The sequence below is a fragment of the Arachis duranensis genome, chromosome 10 (genome assembly GCF_000817695.3).
Source record: "Arachis duranensis cultivar V14167 chromosome 10, aradu.V14167.gnm2.J7QH, whole genome shotgun sequence".
Classification (NCBI taxonomy): Eukaryota; Viridiplantae; Streptophyta; class Magnoliopsida; order Fabales; family Fabaceae; genus Arachis; species Arachis duranensis.
Window position 1 is genome coordinate 103,460,838 of NC_029781.3, and position 22,710 is coordinate 103,483,547.

Consider the following 22,710-nt stretch of genomic DNA (forward strand, 5'->3'; position numbering starts at 1 on the left):
GAATATTATAGACTTTAAACGGTTCCATTTGCATTGTACTTAGAATAAAGATAAAACAGCATATTCAATACATTTGTTATATAATGACGATAATAATATTATATTAAATTCAAAAAATTTATTATTATAAAATATTATTTTACCAACCATATCAAATTAAAATGTAAGCTCTTGCACAAATTTTACACTAGTATATATAAAACGTTATCATCGTGAAAATAACATTTATTAACGCCAATTTTTGTAATGGTATAATTTGGCCCTACCAAATCTTATACAGTTGTACCTAGGCCCAGGTGATAAATGAGTAAATTAGAAAAAAAAAAAAGAAAACAGTTAATAACATTTATTAACACCAATTATTGTAATGGTATAATTTGGCCCTACCAAATCTTATACAGTTATACCTAGGCCCAAGTGATAAATGAGTAAATTAGAAAAAAAAAAAAAGAGTTAATTGTGTCCTTTTTTTATACACTGCAAAATGTATATATAAAAATTTAGGTTTCAATATTTCTCTTCATATAACAAATAACCAAAAACAAAGAAAAGAAAAGGAAATATAACAACACACAACTTGGTGTTGTACATCGAAATTATTTGAGATTCAAATAACATCGATTACCTTTTTGAAATTGACAAAAAATACATAACATTAGTCTTTGTGATTTCAGTATACTGACATGACTTATTGAGATAGACCATTAATGATACTAATTATATTATATGATTATATTATAGGAAACATTTCAAGTGCACCGGAAGTATCGGTGCACAAGTTATTTTAATCGTTAATTTAAATTATAAAAAATATATATAATATATATTAATTAAAATCAATGATGCACCAATGTTCTCCGGAACACTTGAAATGTTTCCTATATTATAATTTAACCATATCTAATAATATGTATTATGACACGTGTTATCGTGAATGGGAAAAAATTATTAAAAAAAGAGACGCAGGCAGACACTTCCACAGTTCCACCCTGTTCCCGCTGCCTCGATCTATTGACATCCCAATTCGCGTGCTTGATACAATTACGTCTGAATTATCTTTGTCCCCCTAAAATGGTTCAGAAATATCGGTTGCATAGGTTGCTGTCTCCATTTACAGCCTCTATTATATCTTATGGAATGTGGTTTGGGAGAAGTCATGTGTATGAAGCATTAAATGCTGCTAACTACGTCGCTTATCATTCAAAAGATACATACTTTACAAAGTATTGAGTGCATATAGATACACATAACTGCTATTCTACTAAAACTTTGGCCTTCTCCATGTCTGCATTACCTTCGTTTTCATTTAAGGCTTCTTTTATCTGTTTTTCAATGTCAGCCTTTTTTTGTAGGAGTGTTTCTATCTTCTCATTAATCTTCCCAAGCTTTTGTTTCAGCTTGGTGACATCGTTGGACTTGTCCTTTCCAATAGGCTTTCTCTTCTTTCCCCCTTTAACCTTCTCTTCTTTTTCCTCCTTCTCCTTCACTTGGTTCACATCATCTTTCTGTTGTTCTGCTTCCTCTTCTCCCTCAATTTTTGGTTTCATCTCTCTCTTTTTTATTGACTTCTCACCTTTCTCATCATCCTTATGCTCCTTTTCTTTTTCCTTCTTTTTCTTCTTCTGTTCTACAACAACTTCTTTAGTTTTTTCTTTGTCCTCCTCTAGCTTGATTTTCTCATTCTTGTCCTTCTTTTCGTTTTTCTTCTCCTCCTTCTTGTCCTTCTTATCTTTCTTCTCATCACCATATTCCCCTCCCTCCTCTTTCTCCTTGTTCTTCTCTTTAATTTCTACATCATCCTCCTTCTTTTCCTTTTTCTTCTTCTCATCCTTCTTTTTCATCTTCTCTTTACCATCCTCTCCTTTGTCTCCTTTTTCCTTGTCCTTTGTTTCATTTTCTACATCCTTCTCCTTCTTTTCCTTTTTCTTCTTCTCCTTACCATCCTTGTCCTCGATGTCTTCATTTTTTTCCTTGAGATCTATTTTGCCCGCCTTGCTCTTCTTTTCCTTCTTATCATCACCTTCCTCGCCGCCATCATTTTCTTTCCCTTTCACCTTCTCATCGCCACTTTTACCACCTTTTTCTTTCGTTTCCTTCCTCTTCTTCTTTTGCAGTTCCTCCTCATCCTTTTTCTCTTTTGATTTGTTCTTCAGCTCCAGTTCTACCTTAGTCTTGTCCTTTTTCTCTTTGGATTTGTTCTTCAGCTCCAATTCTACCTCGGTCTTGTCCTCCTTCACATCACCCGGGTTTTTATCGTCAATCTTGATTTTCAGGGACACTTTAGATTTGTCTTCCATATCTATAAACACTGATGATGTAAAAAATCTTTTTGACTGAATCTGACAATCCAAAAATCAAAGAAGTAAGAAGTATGAAATTCACCTTCCCCTAAGGAATTCACTGATATTTACTATCTAAAACATTCAAGCAACTCTATACTAATGAGAGAACAGAAAAGCCTCATAGCAAACAGGTATTATCATGCCAAAAACACACAAATATGAATGAAAAAAATTGGTTTTATCTATCATTAAAGTTTTGTTATATTACTCAGCTTCATTGTCATTGTGTATGCTTCTTAAATTGCTACTTTGTCTTTCACCACCAATATAGTGCATCATTTCAACAATATGGATCCGATTCAAATACATTCAATTTAATTAAAACTAAAAATGCAGCTCAGCATACAAGGAAGAGGGAACTAAGAAGCATCAAATGGAAAAGAAACTATAGTACAGCCAGACGATTTAGGGTGATTAATGATTAATAAACTTTGAGAGCAGAGTTTGGAAACTCAAATAGAATGTCAAATACAGAGTTTTTCAAAAGTTATTTACATAAAACAACCAAAATAAAGCATCTGTTCCAAAGGATGCCAACCACTATGGGAAGGGTCATATTTGAGACAACAAAAAGAAATAAAGGATAAGTGCACTTTTGACACTTAATGTTTTTGAATTATTTCAATTTTACCCCAACTGTTTCTAAATTACAATGAAATTGAAACTGTCTAGAAACATCAAAGGTAAAATTGCAACAATAATTAAAAGTAAGAAGGATTGGAAATGCTATCTCAGTCATCATATATTCATATGGCTACATTAGATTTTGTCTTTGAGATGGAAATACAGGGATACAGAAACAATCACGGATATTTTCACTATCTATGTATAGATAAGAATCCAAACCCAGCCTTTGTAGCCTTAATCCACTCGTACCAAAAGATTTTTTAGTTTAACGCTACTGAAGTGGATTTGGAAATCAATTCTTTTAATCTAATTCAAACCGAAGCCTCAGAATTTCACACAACCTGTGACAGCCAGCAGAAACTTCTTTGGGTCCAGTTTGACATAGAGGATGAAATTGTGGTGAAAAGCTGATGAATTAGGATTAATAGAAACTCATCTTTTAACATTTTATTGCTGTTTCCAACCCCATAACAAACCAATTCTTGAAATAAACTATACAGTAAAGAAATATAAAACAAAATAAAATAAAATTCAGCTGCAACGATCATTTACATGAAGAACCCTAGTCCATCCAAAATCAATGCAAAACACGAACCAAATCAAACATAACATGCTGCATATATATTATCGATATAAAACATAGTTTCAATAATTCAATTTCTGATGTCACGAAAGAATAACATTAGCAGACTATCACAATTCCAAATAAAAAAAAAAAAAGCGATCAGTGAGTTGAATACAAATCCAGGCAGTGATGGAGACAAATCAAAGATACAGAAAAACAGATTTGTGAAAATCATGATATTACGGATAGAAATACGGTACCTGAAGAGAGGAGAAAGTAGGTTAAGAGCAGAGTATAGAAGTGAAAGTTGGACTTTGCCTTGAAACAAACGGTGGCTTCGTAGTTTCTGGAGTTTTGTGGTGAGTCGCTATTGCGGACCTCACTTACTTGACACGAAATTAGAAATTTTTTTTTTAACGTTTTCATCACGTCCGAATTTAATTTTTAAAAGAAACATTTTATCCTTTATCCTAAAAATTAATGGCAAAATCAATTATAAAAATTATATATTACTTTGATGTATATTTGTTTCAAGTTTAAAGTAAAAGATAGAAATATAAAATAAAAATGTGTAAAGTAACAATTAGGTATTTTAAGATTATGATAGACATGTTATGTTAAGTGTTTTTATTCATTCATTACGTAAAATTTAACCGTCATCTTTATATGTATAATTAGTTATGACGTATCTATTTATGAAAATTTTTAAGTAGATAATAATTTTTAAAATAAAACTTTACCTATTTTTTTTGTGATTTAAAACTTCACCTATTTTAATAATATTATAGTAAATAGAAAAATGTTAATACAAGTTATATAAAAATTCAAAAAATAATAATATTTTACTATCTAAAATTATATTTTTTTCACGTTCATTTCATCTAAGCAACAAAATATCTACCATTATAAATAACAAAATTTATATACATATATTTACGTTCGCGGAAAATTCAATTTGTAATTTTTTTTCTTCAACAACTAAATAATCTAAAATCAAATTTTTTAAGAATCTAAGAATGTCATCTTTTAATGCTAAAAAAAATCAAACAAAGTCAAAATAATAAAAATATAATTTTTATTCAAAATTAATGAAAAGAAAATAGATAAAAAAAAAAAGAAACAAAATTGGTAGTACGTAAAAGTAATAGTGATGCATGGATGTGGTGCAGGCGTAGGGGTTTCTATTTTGATAAATTTAATTATTTATTATTTTGCTTGATTGAAAGTTGATGATCTGTGGCGGAAGCATGTTGTGTGTGTGTCCGCATTGGTTGGTGATTCCGTTTCCAAAGCTTGCATTGTTACTCCGTATGATGACAACGAAGAAACGAAGGAAATAAAAGTAACAGAAACCTAACCATTTTCCTTATCTCCGTGCCTCTGGCTCTGGGTTTGCACTTGGCGTATGGCCTGGTTTTTTCTTAACCAGGTCGTCCTTCCCAGCTCCCAATCTTCCTCTCCTTGCGTTCCATTCCGCCATTGACATTCTTCAACTTTAATTTCTTCCACAATGAACGATCTTCTAACGGTATTTAATCCTCTTTCACGTAATAATCTTGATTCATATTTCTTGTCTAATTTGTGTTCATCCAGATCCAGTTTTGTTTGAGGGTTTTGTATTAGGCATTGTAGATTTTGGATGTATTTGTTGTCTAATTGATATTTATAAAATATTGCATCTATTGTGACGTTTTTGTAGATTTTGGATGTATTTCAATTGTTTTTTTCCTTTCTTTTGTTTTGGTACTATAGAGAGTTGACTATAAAATATTTCCTATTGCAACGTTTTAGCTTGGAGTGTTCTATTTTACACACTTTGAATTCTACATGCATCATAGATCAGCTTATTCTTCAATCCTATGCAGAGCAAGAGCTAATAGAATAGCAGTAATGTCTGTGAATATTTTACTTAGGAATTAGAACGTGTAGATGGCATATGCAACATTAAGGTGAAACTATATTTATTAACTTGATGACCTTTTTTCTTTAGGAATCATTTGAGATCCCACGTGGCCAAGGTCGTGGTGGTGTAGACATTGAGTTAGGAGCATATGGAATGAACTCAGGAGAACTGGGCTTGAATCTTTTCTTCAAAAAGGTGTTTGTTCTTAATCCTTATACTTATGTTGAACACCATTAATAAACTTTTCTTTCTTTTTTCCCCCTCAATTTTGTAAAATTAGAGAATGACTTTAAAATCCATGTTCAATCATCTTGTCATCTCATGGAATGTATGGATTTCTCCCTTGTCTTGTAGATTCAAGAGCTCGATAAACAATATGCTAAGCTGGATATGCTTTTGAGAAGGCTCCAGGTAAGCTGTCTCACCCTTAAACACACCTGTAACAAAAAATTTACATTGATAATGAATCAGTTTTGTTGTTTTTATGATGAACACTAAGATATCAGATATACTTGTACTAGTGTCTTAACATAAATATGATAAATACAGAAGCGGTCAATCCAGGTAAAATATCGATATTAAGGGTTATACAACCATATAAATACTTTTCTTCTTGAATTTCTCCTTCTTGACGTACACTAGCACAGTTAGAACTTGGAAGGGTCACCAAAAGAACCATTAGAGAGATGGCGTATATCCTAAGCACTGAAGCAGTTTCCTCTTGTAGAATTCAAAGTCTTTGGCTTGAGAGGGCAAAAAAAAACTAGAATTTTTAAAGGGATTTCTTCCTCTTTTTTAACTTCTTAGCTTTAGTATACAGTTCTGTAAATGGTCTTATTAGAGGTGTTTTGTTGATAGATATATTACAGAGATTGGCCTGCCTTGTTAGGTGGGTTGATCTCATAGGGATGACACATTTCTGTTTCTTCTTGTAAGGACACCATATTCTTTACGTACTTCATTCATTTTTTTTTTCTGATTCTCTTCATGAAAGTTGTTCCTGATAAGAATTGATGAAAAAACCACCCAAATTCATATATCTCATCTTATAAGTACTTTTAGTTCTCTAAAATTAGCAAGTACGGACTTTGTCAGAGAGTGAAAAGTGTTTGTTTGCAATTGATAGACAGCTTGCATGTCAAGAGTGAGGGAGAAACATAGGAGAAAGAAATGTTGCCATTCGAAAACCATTTATGAAGGACAAAGAATGAGAAGATTCTAGCTTGAATGCAGTTGAAATAAGCCTTGAATTATTGCTCTATTTAGTCAGATTTTTAACAAGTTAATTGACGAAATAGAAAGTGGAATAAATAATTTGCTTTTGCTCCAACTTCAGAATTTTCAAATTGGTAAGAGTAGAGCACTCTGTATGTATGACTTGTTTAGGAAAATTTTCTATTAAGTGTTGTGCACTTGTGCTTGCTTGTTTCTGTACTTTATCTAGTAAAAACTGCTTGCAATTTTTTCATCATTTTGCTCAAAACTTGCTTACAGGAAGCCCATGACGAGTCAAGATCTGTGACCAAGGCTCCTGCCATGAAGGGTTAGTATAATTCCGGTCTGTTTTCTTAGTTTCTTCCTATACAATTCTTTTGCATGTTTTATTTCATGTGCTTCTTTTGAGCTAAAGATTGAATTTAGTTTCATTATCATAAATGTAAATTCCATAGTGAATAAATAAATGAACAATAAGCATGCTAATGCTTATTAATCCACTTTTCTTTTTATTTATATTATAGTTTGAGACTAATAAATTATAAAAAGTTATCATTTAAAATTATGAAACTCTTTTATTATCAAAACTAATTATATATCTTGTAGTGGAATGTCTAAAATGGCGTGTTTGATTGATAAGTCTTTAAAACACAGTTAAAAAAGGATGTAAAGTGAGGGTGGTCTTTTCACCTTTTTATTAGATTTGTTGGGATGTGTATATGAAGTTCATTGAAACTGCAAAGGGACAACTATGTTGAATGGGACAGTGAAAATCGCAAAGTTGGAACTGCATAAGAAAGTGTTGAAAAAAAAGAAACTGCTAAAGGCAGTGGGATCAAAGTTGGATAAGTTGAGAAAATGATGTGCTACGGAAGCAATGATTGCAGATGTTTGATACCACGTTAACTTCAGCCAGAGGATACATTTGAATATTGGTGTTTGGAAGTTTAAGATTGACTTCACAAGTACTAGACTAATTAATTCTGTTCGATCCACACATCCTTTGCAGCTATTAAAGAGAGAATGGAGAAAGATGTTGATGAAGTTAAAAAAACTGGATATTACATAAAGACAAAAATTGAAGAACTGGACAAAGAGGTGAGATCTCTAATACATGTTTGTCAAGTTGCATTTGGATTTTGTCTCCAAGACTAAAATACAGAGACAGATATGGATATTTCCTGATCCTATTTTTCAAGAAGTAAAGAAAATGCAAGAATTTTCTTTCTGGGACAACTTTTTTGTCTGTCACAGCAACCTGATGAGTTTCTGTGTCCACTGTCTTTGTATTTCTATCTCAGTGACAGTATCCAAATGTAGCCACTAAAGTTTGAATAAAGACGTAGATTCTTGTTATACAGTCCCTTTTCTCCTCCCTTAACACCACTTAGTCCATTTTCTGTTGCAGAATTTGGCAAATAGGCAGAAACCTGGATGTGGAAAAGGATCAGGTGTTGACCGATCACGAACAGCAACAACTATGTTAGTGCTTTTCCAACTCTCTAGTTATTATTATTATTATTGTGTGATATAAATGCCTTACTGGTTTGAATATCAGATTAGTGATATAAATGCCTTACTGGTTTGAATTTCAAATTATAGTATAGTGTAATTATTTCTCTTTTCTTTCTCAAGTTTTCAAATATTGAAGTCACAAGTTCTGCCACTGCATTAGAATTTTTTTAGATTCTGAAAGGTGAAAAATGTCTCAGTATACAAATCTACAAAGAACATTGCATATCATATTCTTCAATCTCCAAGGATGTTGACATTGTTGCTATTATATTCCAGAAATCCAATTTGTAACACAGTATATTTGAGGGCCCATAAGAAATGAGGAAAAATTGAAAAGCCTTGCTTCTCTTAGCCTGATTTTCTCTTTGCAGACAGTGAAATCTACCTATAATATTGGATCACAAACAAGGATTACACAGAAGTATTATATTGTAATTGTTATTTGCTTAATGTTTGACCAATGTTATATGCACCTGATTTTTTGTATTAAATTTTTTTGCAGTAACTTGAAAAAGAAACTGAAGGACAAGATGGCTGAATTTCAGGTTGGTTTGTCTAAACTTGTCTCTTTTGTTTTAGAATGTGTTTAGTTCTTTCATATAGTGTGTTTAACTCGTGCAGATGTATACTATATGTAAAATACATATAAGAAAATATTATGTCGTAATTCTTTGTGAGATTTTGTTTAATTGTTATATAAGTTATCAGGGAATTATAGAAGTTAAACCACAAGTTTTATGATTTTTGAACACATGGAATTTATTTTCTCAATTTTATTTTTCTATATAATGAAAGCTGGGTTATATCTAATTTTTTCAAATCTTTGCAGACCCTTAGAGAAGCCATTCATCAAGAATACCGTGAAGTTGTTGAGAGACGTGTGTTTACAGGTTAGTTTTTTATATATATAAATCCATTCAATTTGATTCCATTGATTTTCTTTGCCGTGGAGTTAAATTTTTGGTATTCCCTGTTTTTCATGGTTGTTAGTAACGGGCACAAGAGCTGATGAGGAGGTATTTTCATTTTTCCCTGAAACTTTTTTTTTTTATAGGAAACTGTATGCCTTTGAGAAGTTTTTCTTCTAATCATTTAACAATGTACAGACAATTGACAGATTAATTGAGACTGGAGACAGTGAGCAAATCTTCCAGAAGGCAATTCAGGAACAAGGAAGAGGGCAGGTTTGTCTCATTCTGATACTTTCTCCATCTCTTCCTCTTCATTTTCCTATTTAATTTTCTAGCTTTTTTAAGTCTTAATTTAAGTCTTTTAACTCTATAAGATATATGTCATTTTTGTTTTGGTTTTGGTCTAGTAAAATTTAAAAGTTATCTATTGTTGTCTTGGCCGTTTGTTTGCTCCGTTAAATGCTAACGATTCTTAACTATCAACTTCATATAAAGACCACTGCACCTGAGTTTTCACCAAAAATTTAAGTTGTATGTCATCATTTATTGAAGTCCTATGATGGCAAGGACAAAAATATTTTACTTCTAAATTTTACTGAATTATAACCACGGGGACAGAAACCAAAAAGAGCATATTTTAGAGTCCAAAAATTTATTTAAGCCAACTTTCTATCATGAATATCTTATACTCTCCCATAACTTTCATCATATGCACTTTTTCAAATCCTATTTCTGGAATGAGTAAGGAGCATTGTTGATGTTCCTTGCTTCTTGGTCATTGGTAAATAGGCTGAGGACAATGAATCTTAAGAATTTACCTTCTTTTAGTTTGTGCCTCTCAAACTTCTATGTTCTCTATGTAGATAATGGACACACTAGCAGAAATTCATGAGCGGCATGAAGCAGCTAGAGACGTTGAGAAGAAGCTTGTTGAATTACAACAGGTAATTTGTTTCAAATAATCTGCATCAACTACAATGTGATAGTATCCTACTAGGTCAGATTAGCTACATGTATCAAATGATGATATCCTGTACACAGTGGCGAGGAATTAATAGTAGTTACTTTTTTTTTCCTCCCAAGATAGACTAGTGGTTACTTTTTTCACCATGATGTTGTGGTAGTAAACTAGTAATTACCTTTTGATTTCTATATCTATTCTGTTTAAATATAGGTACAGATTTTTAACACTTCATCACCCTACAGTCTTTCACTAGGGCATATCAGTAACCATTACAAAGTACAGACTAGTATGGAGTTAAAAAATGTGTGCAATGAAGATATTTAATGTGTATAAACTAGTATGGAGCTTTTATAGAATAGTGTAAATAAAACTGATCCATAGAAAAGAAAGATTAGATATACATTGCACTGCTACATCTGTAGGACTAGGAAGTTAAAGATGCAGTTAGAAACCTTGCGAAAATTATTGTAATTTATTTTCTTTTGTCTGAGAAATGTATTTACATGTCTTGGCAGATTTTTATGGATATGGCAGTATTAGTCGATGCACAAGGTGACATGCTTAACAACATAGAAACACAGGTATTTGGATCACTCCATAATACAATGCTGTTGGATTGTGTTTGGGTTCTGTCTCCGAAGAGAAATATGGAGACAGAAATAGAGACACAATTTTCTTTCCTAGAGACAGAAAATTTCTATATTTTCTATATTTTCCAATGAATATTTGTTTGTATTTTCTGTTGAATCAGGTTTTAAATGCAGTAGATCACGTGCAACAGGGCAATACAGCCCTCCATAAGGCAAAGAAAATTCAAAGGAAATCTAGAAAATGGATGTGCATTGCACTCATAATATTTCTTGTCATTCTTATAATCCTCCTTACCAGTGTCATCAAACCATGGCTTGCCAAAAAGCAGGGTGTTTAATAACTGATTCTTGATCCATATGCCTGTGTTTGGTCTGTGTCCTCGCTGCTTTTTCATATTCTTTCATTCTTTTCCTTTTTCTTTTCGTTTAAAATATGCACACATTTTAGAGTAAATAGTCAAACTAGTTCTTCAAATTTCACTCATTAGTCAAATTAGTCTCCCAAATTTATCAACATAAGCTATGTTTGTCTTTGCATAGAGTATTCGGAGGATGAACATAATTAACGTTAATTAATTTGGAGGATCAATATGATTTAGTTAAAATTTGGAGATTAATTTAACTAATGAGTGAAATTTGAAGCATCAATTTAACCAAACACAGTATATATATGTGTCTCTGTTTCTATTGTGTCTGTTCCTATCTCCATTGTCTTTGTGTTTGTGACTCTAATGTCTTTGTGCTCTGTTCCTTTTGTCCTAGGAAATGAACCAATTCGTATCCCATCATTCTCCTTTGTCACTTCCTTGTTCAGCTTTTGCTTGTTTTTATACCTTTCTCAGTGTTGAATTCACTTCAATGACTCCTGCATCAATATATAGAAAATTCAGTTGACTTGTGTTCTAATTTCTGACTTTGGTGGACAAATTGGGCTAAAAAGCTCAAAAAGTGTATACGAGTTTCTACTTGAAGAAAACACATTGCTTAATAATTATTGGTGTACATTTAATTTTCTACTAAACTATCTCCGACAAAAGCTAGTGAGTGTGATCATAATTAAAGTGAAAGTTGATTCGTTGAAACAGGTTTGCTCATATTTTATATTTTAATGATATAGTTATAATGGTTAAAAGGTTTAAAAAATCATTGTAAATACAAAATACATAACTATAATAATTTCCAAAAGATAAATTTTTAACTTGTACATAATTTATTTACAAGTTGTAATATTAATTGCAGTACAAATTCGATTACAAGTTACTATTGTAGATAATAATGGTGAAAAAATCAGGTTATTAAGGTTAAGAGTGCGTTTACTTTCTATTAAAAGAATAAGTGTATAAGAATATTTTATATAATTGAAAACAGAAGTTGAAAATTAATTGTTCTTATAAAATTTTTACAAATATCCAAGTACATGAGAAGAATGATATGCAGCCTCCAAGTGGAAGTCATTCAGGCATTTGTCATAATCCTTTCGAGTTTCTACTGCGGAGAAGGACAGACACTAGCTTCTTGCTTTGGTTTTGTCTTACTAGGTTGTGATCTTTGCCTTAGATTCTTTTTCTTTTTTCTTTTTGTCTTTTCACCAAAAGAGAAAATATTTACAAAAAAGAAAAGTATAATTAAACAATGAAAATATTAAACAATGTGAATAATAGATATATCGGATGTTCAATTCACTAGGTATGCAGATGGTTATCCTAATATTAAGATTTAGATAAATAATTTGAAAGTGTAATGTGTTTTATTTTATTGGACAAATTTTAGAGTTCATTGTTTATATTGTTCACAAAAGTCATTGTCAACCTAGTAAAATTCAGTAGAATAAAATTGAGAACAATGTATCAATCAATAATACATGTGTGGAATTTTTATTTTGTATTTTTTTATGTATTACGAACTTAAAAAAAATGAAAAAGAACAACCACCAAATTTTGTACCCAACAATAAGGTTCATACAAATGTAAACAACTAAACATCAGTTTAAGGTAATGATAGTATAAGGTTCTTTTACCAAATTGCTAGAACGAAATGTGTATGTAGTGCAATTACGCCTTCTAGAAAAAATTTGTAGTTACAATTAAAATTACATTAATTTAATTATGTAGTGTCCTACGTCCAAAATTAAGTCTTATCCTACAAGTCTCGAGAATTAGTGATATTAAAAATTAAATGTGTTACCAATTTGTTATTTATTTATTGGGGAAGACTAAATTTCTAGTAAAGCACATCATTTGAATTGCAATCTATCAAGAAATTAAAAAAAAAAATCTAAACGCCGTTTGAACTTTGAATGCAATGCCAACAAACGAGACAGGTACATACGGCGGCCATTCTTATCAAAATCGTGGAGACATTGAAGATAAAGTAAGTTAACATGTCCATATCATGCTAAAGTTTTTAATACTTCAAATTAAAGAAAAAAATACTATCAAATGACAAATTTCAATTTAAAAAAAAAATGTTAGTTCATGTGCAATACATTAAGAGCCCACTTGTACTTCTTAAAAACCTTATCAACTTTCGTCATCATTATATATATAATTTTTCAATTAAGTTGGGTTAGTTTAATTATTAGCTCATAAGTCCGTTTAAACAAGTGTTGGGATTCGAATCCTGCCTTATACATGTAGTAACCCATTGGCCATTAACAAACTCTTAAATGAAGTTTTGATTCGTGACGAATTAGTCATTGACCTGCCGAGTTGAAAGATACTATAGAAAACCAAAAAATATATATATAATTTTTCAGGTCACAAGCAACTATTTAAGGAATTAATATAAAACTTTAGGTGTATTCTGCATCCTTCAAATTCAAGACTTTCTGCATCAACCCATATTACTTCAGATTGTTCTGTTATTCTTTTAGCGAATGGAAATTGAATTCCAGCAAGCAAAGCAGTACTCAGTGAAAGATTCCAGCAAGCAAAAAGCAAGAAAAAGAAACAAGAAGAGTAGTAAGTTTGTTGGAGTGAGACAGAGAGCTTCAGGGAGATGGGTAGCTGAGATCAAAGACACAACGCACAACATCAGAATGTGGCTTGGCACTTATCAGACTGCAGAGGAAGCGGCCAGAGCCTACGACGAAGCCGCGCGTCTTCTTCGCGGCTCCGCTGCTCGGACCAACTTCATCACTCATCATTTCTCGTCGTCCTTGGATTCTCCTGTCGCTTCCCGGATTCGGAATCTTTTGAACAGCAAAAAGGGAATCAGCAGCAGTGATGAGATCATTGAGAACTCATCATCATCATCATCGCTTTCGAGTTCGAGTGAGACAATTGTTACAGAAAGCACACCAACAATTCTATCTGATGATAATGCTTATAGACCAGATTTGAGTAGTTTTGAAAGACAAGTATCAGGTTCAGGTTCAGGTTCTGGTTCACCTTATGCAATTCATGGGGTTCATGGATTCATGGATGCTTTTCAAGTTAAGGACTCTAACGAATCTCTCTGGGATCTTCCACCTTTGATGAGCTCGTTTTTCCCTTAATCATTTTTCCCAGTTTCTTTCTAGAGGTTTGTATAAGTTTAATCTTGCTAGGATTTTATTAGCATAGTTATTAGATTCGGTGCGATTTCGAATTCTATGAAACTCTTTAAAATCAAAATCTTTTTAATTGAAGTCGTCGTTGTGACGAAGAAAGTTTAAGCATTGATGTTGTCCTTGTTCTCATTCCTAATTTATAAATTGCAAAAGAAAAAGTATAGAAAACAATGATAATTGTGAATAATGTGAATAGATTAAAAGGAAAGGTAAAATTAAAATTAAAAGTCACATAATTAATTAATTATTTAATTTTAAATTTTAAAATTAAAAAAATTAAGATTAACATTTTTAAATTTAAGTATATTCATAATGTGTACAGTTATTCCTAATCTCATCATAACTTCTGATATACACAAAACTCACTGTCATCGTTCTTCGATCCTCACCTCGCATTGCTGCACCTTCAGCCGTACTGACGCCAGTGCCGCCTACGGCCAACACCGCCAAAGCCTTCTTCTGTAATGTTCAGAATAATCATTTTAATAGGTATGCAGATGGTTAATTCACTATGTATGTGGATGATTATTTTTATTAGAGGCTAAGCGATGCGATGACGGTGTGGACTAGTCAAGCAACAAAGGCTAGGAGGAGTCCGACGGCGTCGTTCGTTTTCGGTCTAGAAGCGAGGGATGCCGATGAGAATCCGACGGTGACAAGCCCATGATAATGCCTTAAGGAGGAGACACGACGCCGTTGGGAGGTTTTAGCCGAACCAGCGACAGACGAGGAAGATTGGCCGCGAGGTTGGTGTCGGACGGGGTAGAGAGCGACGCCGGTTAGGGATGGTTAGCGAAGCAGCGACTGCGCCCACGAGCTAAGCGACGAGAAGGATTTCAGTATGGGAAGAAAGCGACGTCGCACCTGGGTTGGTGACGATAGCGACCGACGATGAGGAGAGAGCAACAATGTGGGGGCTGCTTGGGTAGGGGATCGCGCTGGTAGTGTTTTGGGAGAGGGAGCATATGGTTAAAATTTTAATGAATTGGGGTATTTTTTTTATTTTTTAGTGGGCTAAGAAATTAGTCCGTTATTTACATTATTTAGATTTTTTATTGTCTATTTATCGGAGTTGATTACAAAATTATTGAATTATCCTTATCCAATTCTGCTAGGTAGACAATAGAAAATATGAACAATGTGAATAATGGGATGGAAATTTAGTCCAATGCAAGTAAAAAATAAACAATACTTTTCAAATTATCCAAATTAAAAAATTCACTCAATTATTAAAAAAATTTAACCATATCAAACCCTAATTTACCACACTAATTTATCTAAACAGTTTCTTCTCCCCAAACTCCCTGTCTCCCCACCTTCATCAATCATTCCAATTTACGGGCGTCAATCGCACCCTCATCGGCGTCAATCACACCCCTCCCCTGCGCGTCCCTCTCTTCCGCGCCGGCAGCCAACATCGCCGACAGACTCCTCCTCCCCATCGCGCGTTCGTTGTGCCCCGCGCGTCTCTCTCTCCCTTGCCAGAAGTCAACCTCGGCGTCAGTTTCAACCAGCGCGAGAAAGAAGGTCAGCTCTGTGCTCCCCCTTGACGCGCTGCTTGGCTCACCATCCACCATCACCGCGCGACACTCACCCACTCATACTTGTTACCAGACTCCTTGCATTCGTCGCTAGTTGGCACGGCAGACACCATCACCGTTGTCGCACTCTTCCCACTCGCTACTATAATAGGTTAGTTGATGTCTAGGGTTTTAATTTTCAAAAGGGTGGTCATGAAATGCATTTGGTTGAGTGAATAGATTTTGCCTCTCATGTGCACAAAACAACTACTCACGTAACACTTAAAATAACCATCCAGCTTCCTAGAAAATTGAACATCTCACATTTGTTAACTGTTTACACTTAAATCGAATCCAATAAAATAATCATTCGATTATCCATTAAAACAACCATTTGCACTAACAATAACCATCCGATTTTGTATTGGGCGGTGTCGACGGGAATCCACGGTGGCGGGAGGGGGGAGAGGGTTGCAACAACACAGGTAAAAAGCTGCGGCGGCGAGAGGAAATCGGAGATTGGAAAGTTATGATGAGATTAGAAATAACCGTAGGTAGGTAGTGTGAATAAGTTTAATTGCTAATCCTAATTTTTTAAATTTTAAAATTTAAAATTAAATAATTAATTAATAATTTAATTTTTAATTATAATTTTACCTTTTTTTTTAATTTATTATTCACATTATTTACTATTGTTATTATTTTTTATACTTGTAAAAATTTTTATATTATCACTGCATCCAAATTAACCTCAATTTTAATACCCTGTCTTTTTTCCAAAATCTAAAGTTTTATAACGAAAATATGTTCAGTTAGCCATAAAATAAAAATCTACACGAGTCAACTTAGGAGTTCAAATATTTGAATTAGGATCCACAACCACATCATGCTAAATTGCAAAATGATATTGATATTAATTTACATAATTTAATCACAGCACTCATCTTATAAACTCTTCTTCCATGTTTTTTCTTTGATCCGGGATTTGAACCAAGCTGCTCTATCCCGCGATAAAGAGAAGAATTGACAACTAATGCAACCCATATGAGATACTAAGGAATTTAATAAACATTGTCTATTGAAAAATTTCTAACTTTAGATCTCTTTTGAGAAGACACCACATCTAACTCAAAATCTTAAAATGTCAAATTAATGGATCTCTCATCTTATAAACTTTTCACTCTTCTATGTTTTTTTTATGTGGAACTAACTTCAACATTGTTTACACTTACAATACTAACAGTCTCATAGAATAAAAGGAAGGATGATGCTCCTTTCTAAACTTTAAATTCTTTTATAAATTATGTATGAATTTTAATTTAACTTCTCTTAAAAATTTAATTTATTTTTTTATTATAAAATTAATTTTTAACTTCTCCCAAAATTTTAACCTAACTCGGCCCCTAGAGGCAACGAATTATTGGCGGATATAAGTTATCTAAAATGTGAGATCAGACTTTAGTGGGTGAATGATTCATGACATCCAAAGATGATATGCTTACATCTTGCTTACCATTCCAAAGACAACATCTTCAGTTTCGCCCTTCTTGTAGTAAGTAAGAAATAAAGGTAATTCAAGTGAATGTTGACTAAAAAAATATAAAAAATAAATATTATTTTTTTATCATTCATCCGAAAAACATTTTTTTAATAATTTCTCAAACTATTCAAATAATTAGTCCAACCAATTTTCAACCATTTAAGTAATTGGTTTAAACGATTTCTATAAATATTGACTTGTTGCCGTGTTAAAGACTTCATGCTTAAACTAATTATTTAAATGATTAGAGATCGAATAAAAATTTTAAATTATAAATAATTATTTTAATTTTTTGATAAATAATGAGGATTTTGGACCATGAAACTTGAATCAAGCACTCTATCTTACATGCATAGTTGCATACTAATAATGGCTAAACCTTAATTTGAAGCAAGAAATGGTAACTCCTGTGAAATTACCTGTCAAAATCAAACTCATCGTGTAGCAAAGAATAAACTTTATTTAAATAAAAAAATCTAACATAACTATAATTATATGTATTCAAAAAGGTATTAAAAAAATAAAAGTTTTATATAAATTATAGATCAACGATTGATTATAGAAAAGATGTGATATAGCATAGAAAACAAATAGAATATAATAATGTGTGTGTGGTAGAAAATAAAAAATAAAAAAGAAAAATGTTTAGTAATCTTCAACTTCTTGATCTGCACCTTCTGCACCAACTTCTTCGTAGTCCTTCTGGAGAGCAGCAAGATCCTCACGAGCCTCAGAGAACTCACCTTCTTCCATGCCTTCACTGACATACCAATGAACAAAGGCTCTCTTTGCGAACATGAGATCGAATTTGTGGTCAATGCGAGAGAAAACCTCTGCCACTGCTGTGTTGTTGCTTATCATACACACTGCTCTCTTCACCTTTGCCAGATCTCCTCCCGGCACCGCCGTTGGTGGCTGGTAGTTGATTCCGCACTTGAAACCAGTTGGACACCTGCAATTTCATCGTAATAAACACTCTTAATAATTATAAAAATATGATTATTACTAAGGTGATTGTTATGGTGTCTAAAAGTGTTTGTCTAACTTATCAAAAAGATTAAAAATTAATATTTAATTTTAAAAGTATAAAAATAAGTAATTATTAAATTTCTAAAATTACTACAAAATATAAATTAGGCAAAAGTTAAACAGCAAGTTATAGACACTTTTACCTATTATTAATTGATCAAACTAGCTATAAACACAAAAAGAAATAGTTATTAAACTAATTATTTATAAAAAATATACGTTAAAATATAAAATATATATTAAAAATATATAATAGTTAAAGTTATTGATTTTTTTATGTATACATAATATTTTTGTCAATTAATTAGGTATATAAATTATCTTTTAACAACAATCATTTGATTGTCCACTGCATAATGTGGTATACTGTATTCATTAAGATGATATTTTATCTTATCTCATAAAGGTTCCGCTCAAAGAAGGAAATTAACAAGTATTATTCTATATAAATAGAATAGAAAAAATTTTCTATTTCGATATTTTGCTACAATGATTATGTCACAGTAATTATAATATTTTAAAAAATATTGTTAAAATTAAAATAACTCTTTTTAAGAAGTATTACTAAAATATAAAAGATATGGCTTTAATTTTAATAATATTGGCATAATCACTGCAATTAACATGACATAGTTATATTAAAATCCACTTATATACAAAAAAAAAAAACCAAACCATCAATCAACCAATGCGAATAAAAATACAAATTTGACATCTCATATTTTTTTATTATACTACAATACTATAATAATTAATTTAGTAACTGTGTTTTAGTTTATATACATTATAATGTTACTCTATATATGATTTTTTTAACATGGTATGTATACATAAATTTATAAAAAAAAATAACATCATTAAAATAAGAGCGATGATATATATTTTTATAAAAGTGGAAATTCAGATGCAGTCGACTTCACGTAAAGTTGATAGTTAAAAGTCGTTAGATAAAAATTTAATCAAATCAATCAAATCATCTAACCACTCTCGATTATCAACTTCACATGATTGCACCTGAGTTTCCACCTTCTATTAATCATAAAAAAATAATGTGTATTATAAAAGGCTTAAGATGGAGATTATTTAGAGAGGGAAAAAGTGTAGTTACCAATCAACAAATTGAACGGTTCGCTTTGTCTTAATATTTGAGACAGCAACATTAACATCTTTTGGGACAACATCTCCACGATACATTAGGCAGCAAGCCATGTACTTTCCATTTCTTGGATCACACTTTGCCATCATGTTTGCCGGTTCAAAGACTGCTCTGGTGATCTCGGCCACCGCCAGCTGCTCGTGATACGCCTTGGCGGACGATATCACGGGCGCATAGGAGGAGAGCATGAAGTGAATTCTTGGATACGGCACAAGGTTTGTTTGGAACTCTGTTATGTCAACATTTATGGCTCCCTGAAATCTCAATGAAGTTGTTAATGAAGAGATGCACTGAGATATCAAGCGGTTCAAGTTGGAGTAAGTTGGTCTTTCAATGTCCAATGATCTTCTGCAGATATCGTATATTGCTTCGTTGTCCAAAAGCACAACCACATCGCTGTGCTCAATTAGACCATGGTTCGCTAGAACTGTGTTGTAAGGTTCAACCACAGCGGTAGATACCTTCAACAACAACATTATTTCATCACATACATTATTCAATAAAGCACTAATATTATTATTAAAGCATGAATTTGATCAAACAGAGAATATATATACCATAAGATATCATCAGGCATGCCTTTATCATTAGTACATCACATATTGACACACTTATTGAAATATTTTCAGTATGTACATATGATTGATTTTTGTGTACATAACTTTTGTTATAAAAACTATAGTCAAAAGTACAGGGAGGTAAGAAATGTAAAAGAGTATCATCCAAATTAAAAGCACATAAAGTAATATATCAATCTTAGATGATATAATAAGATATTTCAATTCAATTTATTCTAATCTTAGCTTATTTTGTAATGATTTAGTGTAATTTAGGAGTGTTTAAGATATGGTTTGGTCCAAAATTAGTTCCGGACCCAATATATATTTTGTCAGGTTCAAATTTTTTTAGTGCCATTTTAGGCTCGGATTCGAATTTTGCTTGGAATCATCTGATCTAGAATCGGTTTTTTATAGTAAAAAGGTTTAACTATTCTGTTGGTTCCTATAGTTTTGTGAAATTTTTAATTAGGTTCCTATATCTTTTTTTCCTTTTAATTGAGTCATTGCACCAAATTTTATTTTTAATTGGGTCCCTATACTTTTTTTTCCTTTTATTTGAGTCTCTACACCAAATTTTTTTTTCCATTGAGTCCCTATATAATTAAACCAATTACTGTTAAGAGGGATCTAATTGAAAAAAAAAATTGGTGCAAGAACTAAATTAAAAGGAAAAAAAATATAGCGACCTAATTGAAAATTTCACAAAACTATAAGAACCAACAAAATAATTAAACCTAATAAAAATATATATTTTAAAATAAAATGAGTAGAGTAAATTATATTTTTATATTTTAATTGATATTTTTTTTAGTATATAAAATTTACAAATTTATATATACTAATTTTGCATCAAATCAATCTGGTTTAACTCGGTTTATTTCGAATTACTTTCGCACCATATTAAAATAGATCTAATATCTTTTTAGAAGCTACCTACATCTAATCAAAACCGATCGATCTATGAACACTCTAGACTATAATTAATTAATTAATACCTGGGGAGAAGGATAAATGATGAAGCCAAGTCTAGACTTCTTGCCATATTCAGAAGACAAGCGTTCCAAAAGCAATGAGCCTAAACCAGAACCAGTGCCACCACCAGCAGCATTGAAAAACATGAATCCTTGCAACCCACTGCAATTTTCAGCCAACTTCCGAATACGGTTCAAGCATACCTCTTCAACTTCTCTTCCAACTACAACATATATATTATTTTATTATATTCGATTCAACTAACTTCACTTGAAAACACTGACTCACCTGTATAACGTCCTCTTGAAAAATTATTAGCAGCATCTTCTTTGCCAGAAATTAACTTGTCAGGATGAAAGAGTTGTCTGTAAGCACCAGATCTTACTTCATCAACTACAGTGGGTTCAAGATCAACAAATAAAGCCCTTGGAACAAAGTGACCAGATCCACTTTCACTAAAGAATGTGCTGAATGCGTCGTGTTCTGAAACTTCTGCCGAATCACTACAATACACAAGTATGTCAAATTGGTATTTATCATTCTATATTTTATAGGAATAAACCTTTTTTTTCCTTCTGTTAATTATTTTTTACAATTATGCTATGCGTACGCTACTAAAATTAGTCAGTAATATAAAATACACGTTATCAAATTTATTGGTGATGTTGGTTACTACAGTGTATAATAATATGCATGTTTATTCATCATTTAACAAAATTTTCATCACATAACTAAAGAATAATTGAATACACTATAATTAAATCGAGCAAGATGAATAATCAATATATAACATTGATTAGCAAAGCTGAAATGTCAATTCAATCCACGGCCTACAACCGACCATAACAAGATTAGAATGCATGCAATGTTTCAAAGGTATTAAATTTCTTCAAATGAAAAAAAAAAAAAGGCCAATTCTAAGGTGTCTATTGACGTCTAAATTTTGTCTAAATTTTTTTTGTAGTAAATTTTAATTTTTTAAAAATTATTTATTTTTATATCTTTTAAATTAAATATTAATTTTTAACTTATTTTAATAATTAAGCACCATTTTTAAACACCATAGCATTCTCCAGAACAAAAAAAAAGCAAAGAAGTTCCAAATTGGATTAAATGAACCTTTCTCATGTTTGCTAGTTTTCTCTTTTTCTTTTTCTTTTTTTTCCTCCGTAAAAAATACACATTTGCTATAATGATCTAATAATGAAAAATTAATACAAAATACCAAAATTGATAACACTGATAAAAAAAATGCACCCAAAATAATAAGAAAATCCTTGGCATTCAAAGAATTTTCCAGCAAGTCAATCAGAAAAGAATATATGAAAATAAAAAATGGAAAGCACAAACCTGGCCATGACCCCATCAGGTTGAATGCCATGTTCAAGGCAATATAGCTCCCAACATGAATTCCCAACCTGAATTCCAGCTTGTCCAATATGAATGCTTATTATTTCTCTCATCTTTCTTTCTCTTTATTTTTATTTTCTATATGAACGAAGAACGCTAATGACAATAATTATTGACTTTCGAAGAAATGTAAATTCTATATGAGAAGGAAAATGCAAAAAGTAAATGGAGAAGGAGAAGAAGAAAATCTTATTTTATCCCTTTTCTCCCTAACTTTGCAATTAACATCTAACACAAACTAAATCATTACGTCAAACTCCAAAGCCCAAAAAATTAATTTTTAGCCGTTGATTCCATGTTTAAGTTAATGGACGAATTTCTGTTTTTTTTTTTTTTTAATA

General features: G+C 31.7%; 4 protein-coding genes across 6 annotated transcripts; 2 read left to right on the plus strand and 2 right to left on the minus strand.

The window, feature by feature from the left end:
* Nucleotides 1–893: 893 nt before the first annotated feature.
* On the minus strand, nucleotides 894–3,910 carry LOC107471961 (uncharacterized). 3 transcript variants are annotated; one of them, XM_052254920.1, is made up of 2 exons: nucleotides 3,795–3,900; nucleotides 894–2,299 (listed from the first exon to the last, which is right to left on the minus strand). In XM_052254920.1, exon 2 carries the CDS (start codon nucleotides 2,295–2,297, stop codon nucleotides 1,254–1,256), a length of 1,044 nt encoding a protein of 347 aa, XP_052110880.1. In that variant the 5' UTR covers nucleotides 2,298–2,299; nucleotides 3,795–3,900; the 3' UTR covers nucleotides 894–1,253. The 3 variants fall into 3 exon arrangements, with proteins under 3 accessions (XP_052110880.1, XP_052110879.1, XP_052110878.1); XM_052254919.1 differs by having other exon boundaries at nucleotides 894–2,308; nucleotides 3,795–3,890; XM_052254918.1 differs by having other exon boundaries at nucleotides 896–2,339; nucleotides 3,795–3,910.
* An 855-nt stretch (nucleotides 3,911–4,765) lies between these two features.
* Nucleotides 4,766–11,254, plus strand: LOC107471759 (syntaxin-132-like). The gene is made up of 13 exons (XM_016091248.3): nucleotides 4,766–5,062; nucleotides 5,525–5,632; nucleotides 5,792–5,848; nucleotides 6,932–6,980; nucleotides 7,662–7,750; nucleotides 8,061–8,134; nucleotides 8,670–8,712; nucleotides 8,997–9,057; nucleotides 9,158–9,183; nucleotides 9,274–9,351; nucleotides 9,942–10,022; nucleotides 10,558–10,623; nucleotides 10,794–11,254. Exons 1-13 carry the CDS (start codon nucleotides 5,045–5,047, stop codon nucleotides 10,968–10,970), a joined length of 927 nt encoding a protein of 308 aa, XP_015946734.1. The 5' UTR covers nucleotides 4,766–5,044; the 3' UTR covers nucleotides 10,971–11,254.
* A 2,194-nt stretch (nucleotides 11,255–13,448) lies between these two features.
* On the plus strand, nucleotides 13,449–14,311 carry LOC107471748 (ethylene-responsive transcription factor ERN1). The gene has a single exon (XM_016091240.3). The coding sequence runs from the start codon at nucleotides 13,508–13,510 to the stop codon at nucleotides 14,126–14,128; it is 621 nt and encodes a 206-aa protein (XP_015946726.1). The 5' UTR covers nucleotides 13,449–13,507; the 3' UTR covers nucleotides 14,129–14,311.
* Nucleotides 14,312–17,809: 3,498 nt separating this feature from the next.
* LOC107472035 (tubulin alpha-5 chain-like) lies at nucleotides 17,810–22,558 on the minus strand. Its single transcript, XM_016091608.3, has 5 exons — nucleotides 22,310–22,558; nucleotides 21,248–21,462; nucleotides 20,983–21,182; nucleotides 19,380–19,888; nucleotides 17,810–18,194 (listed from the first exon to the last, which is right to left on the minus strand). The coding sequence occupies exons 1-5, from the start codon at nucleotides 22,420–22,422 to the stop codon at nucleotides 17,888–17,890; spliced, it is 1,344 nt and encodes a 447-aa protein (XP_015947094.1). The 5' UTR covers nucleotides 22,423–22,558; the 3' UTR covers nucleotides 17,810–17,887.
* Nucleotides 22,559–22,710: the final 152 nt, after the last annotated feature.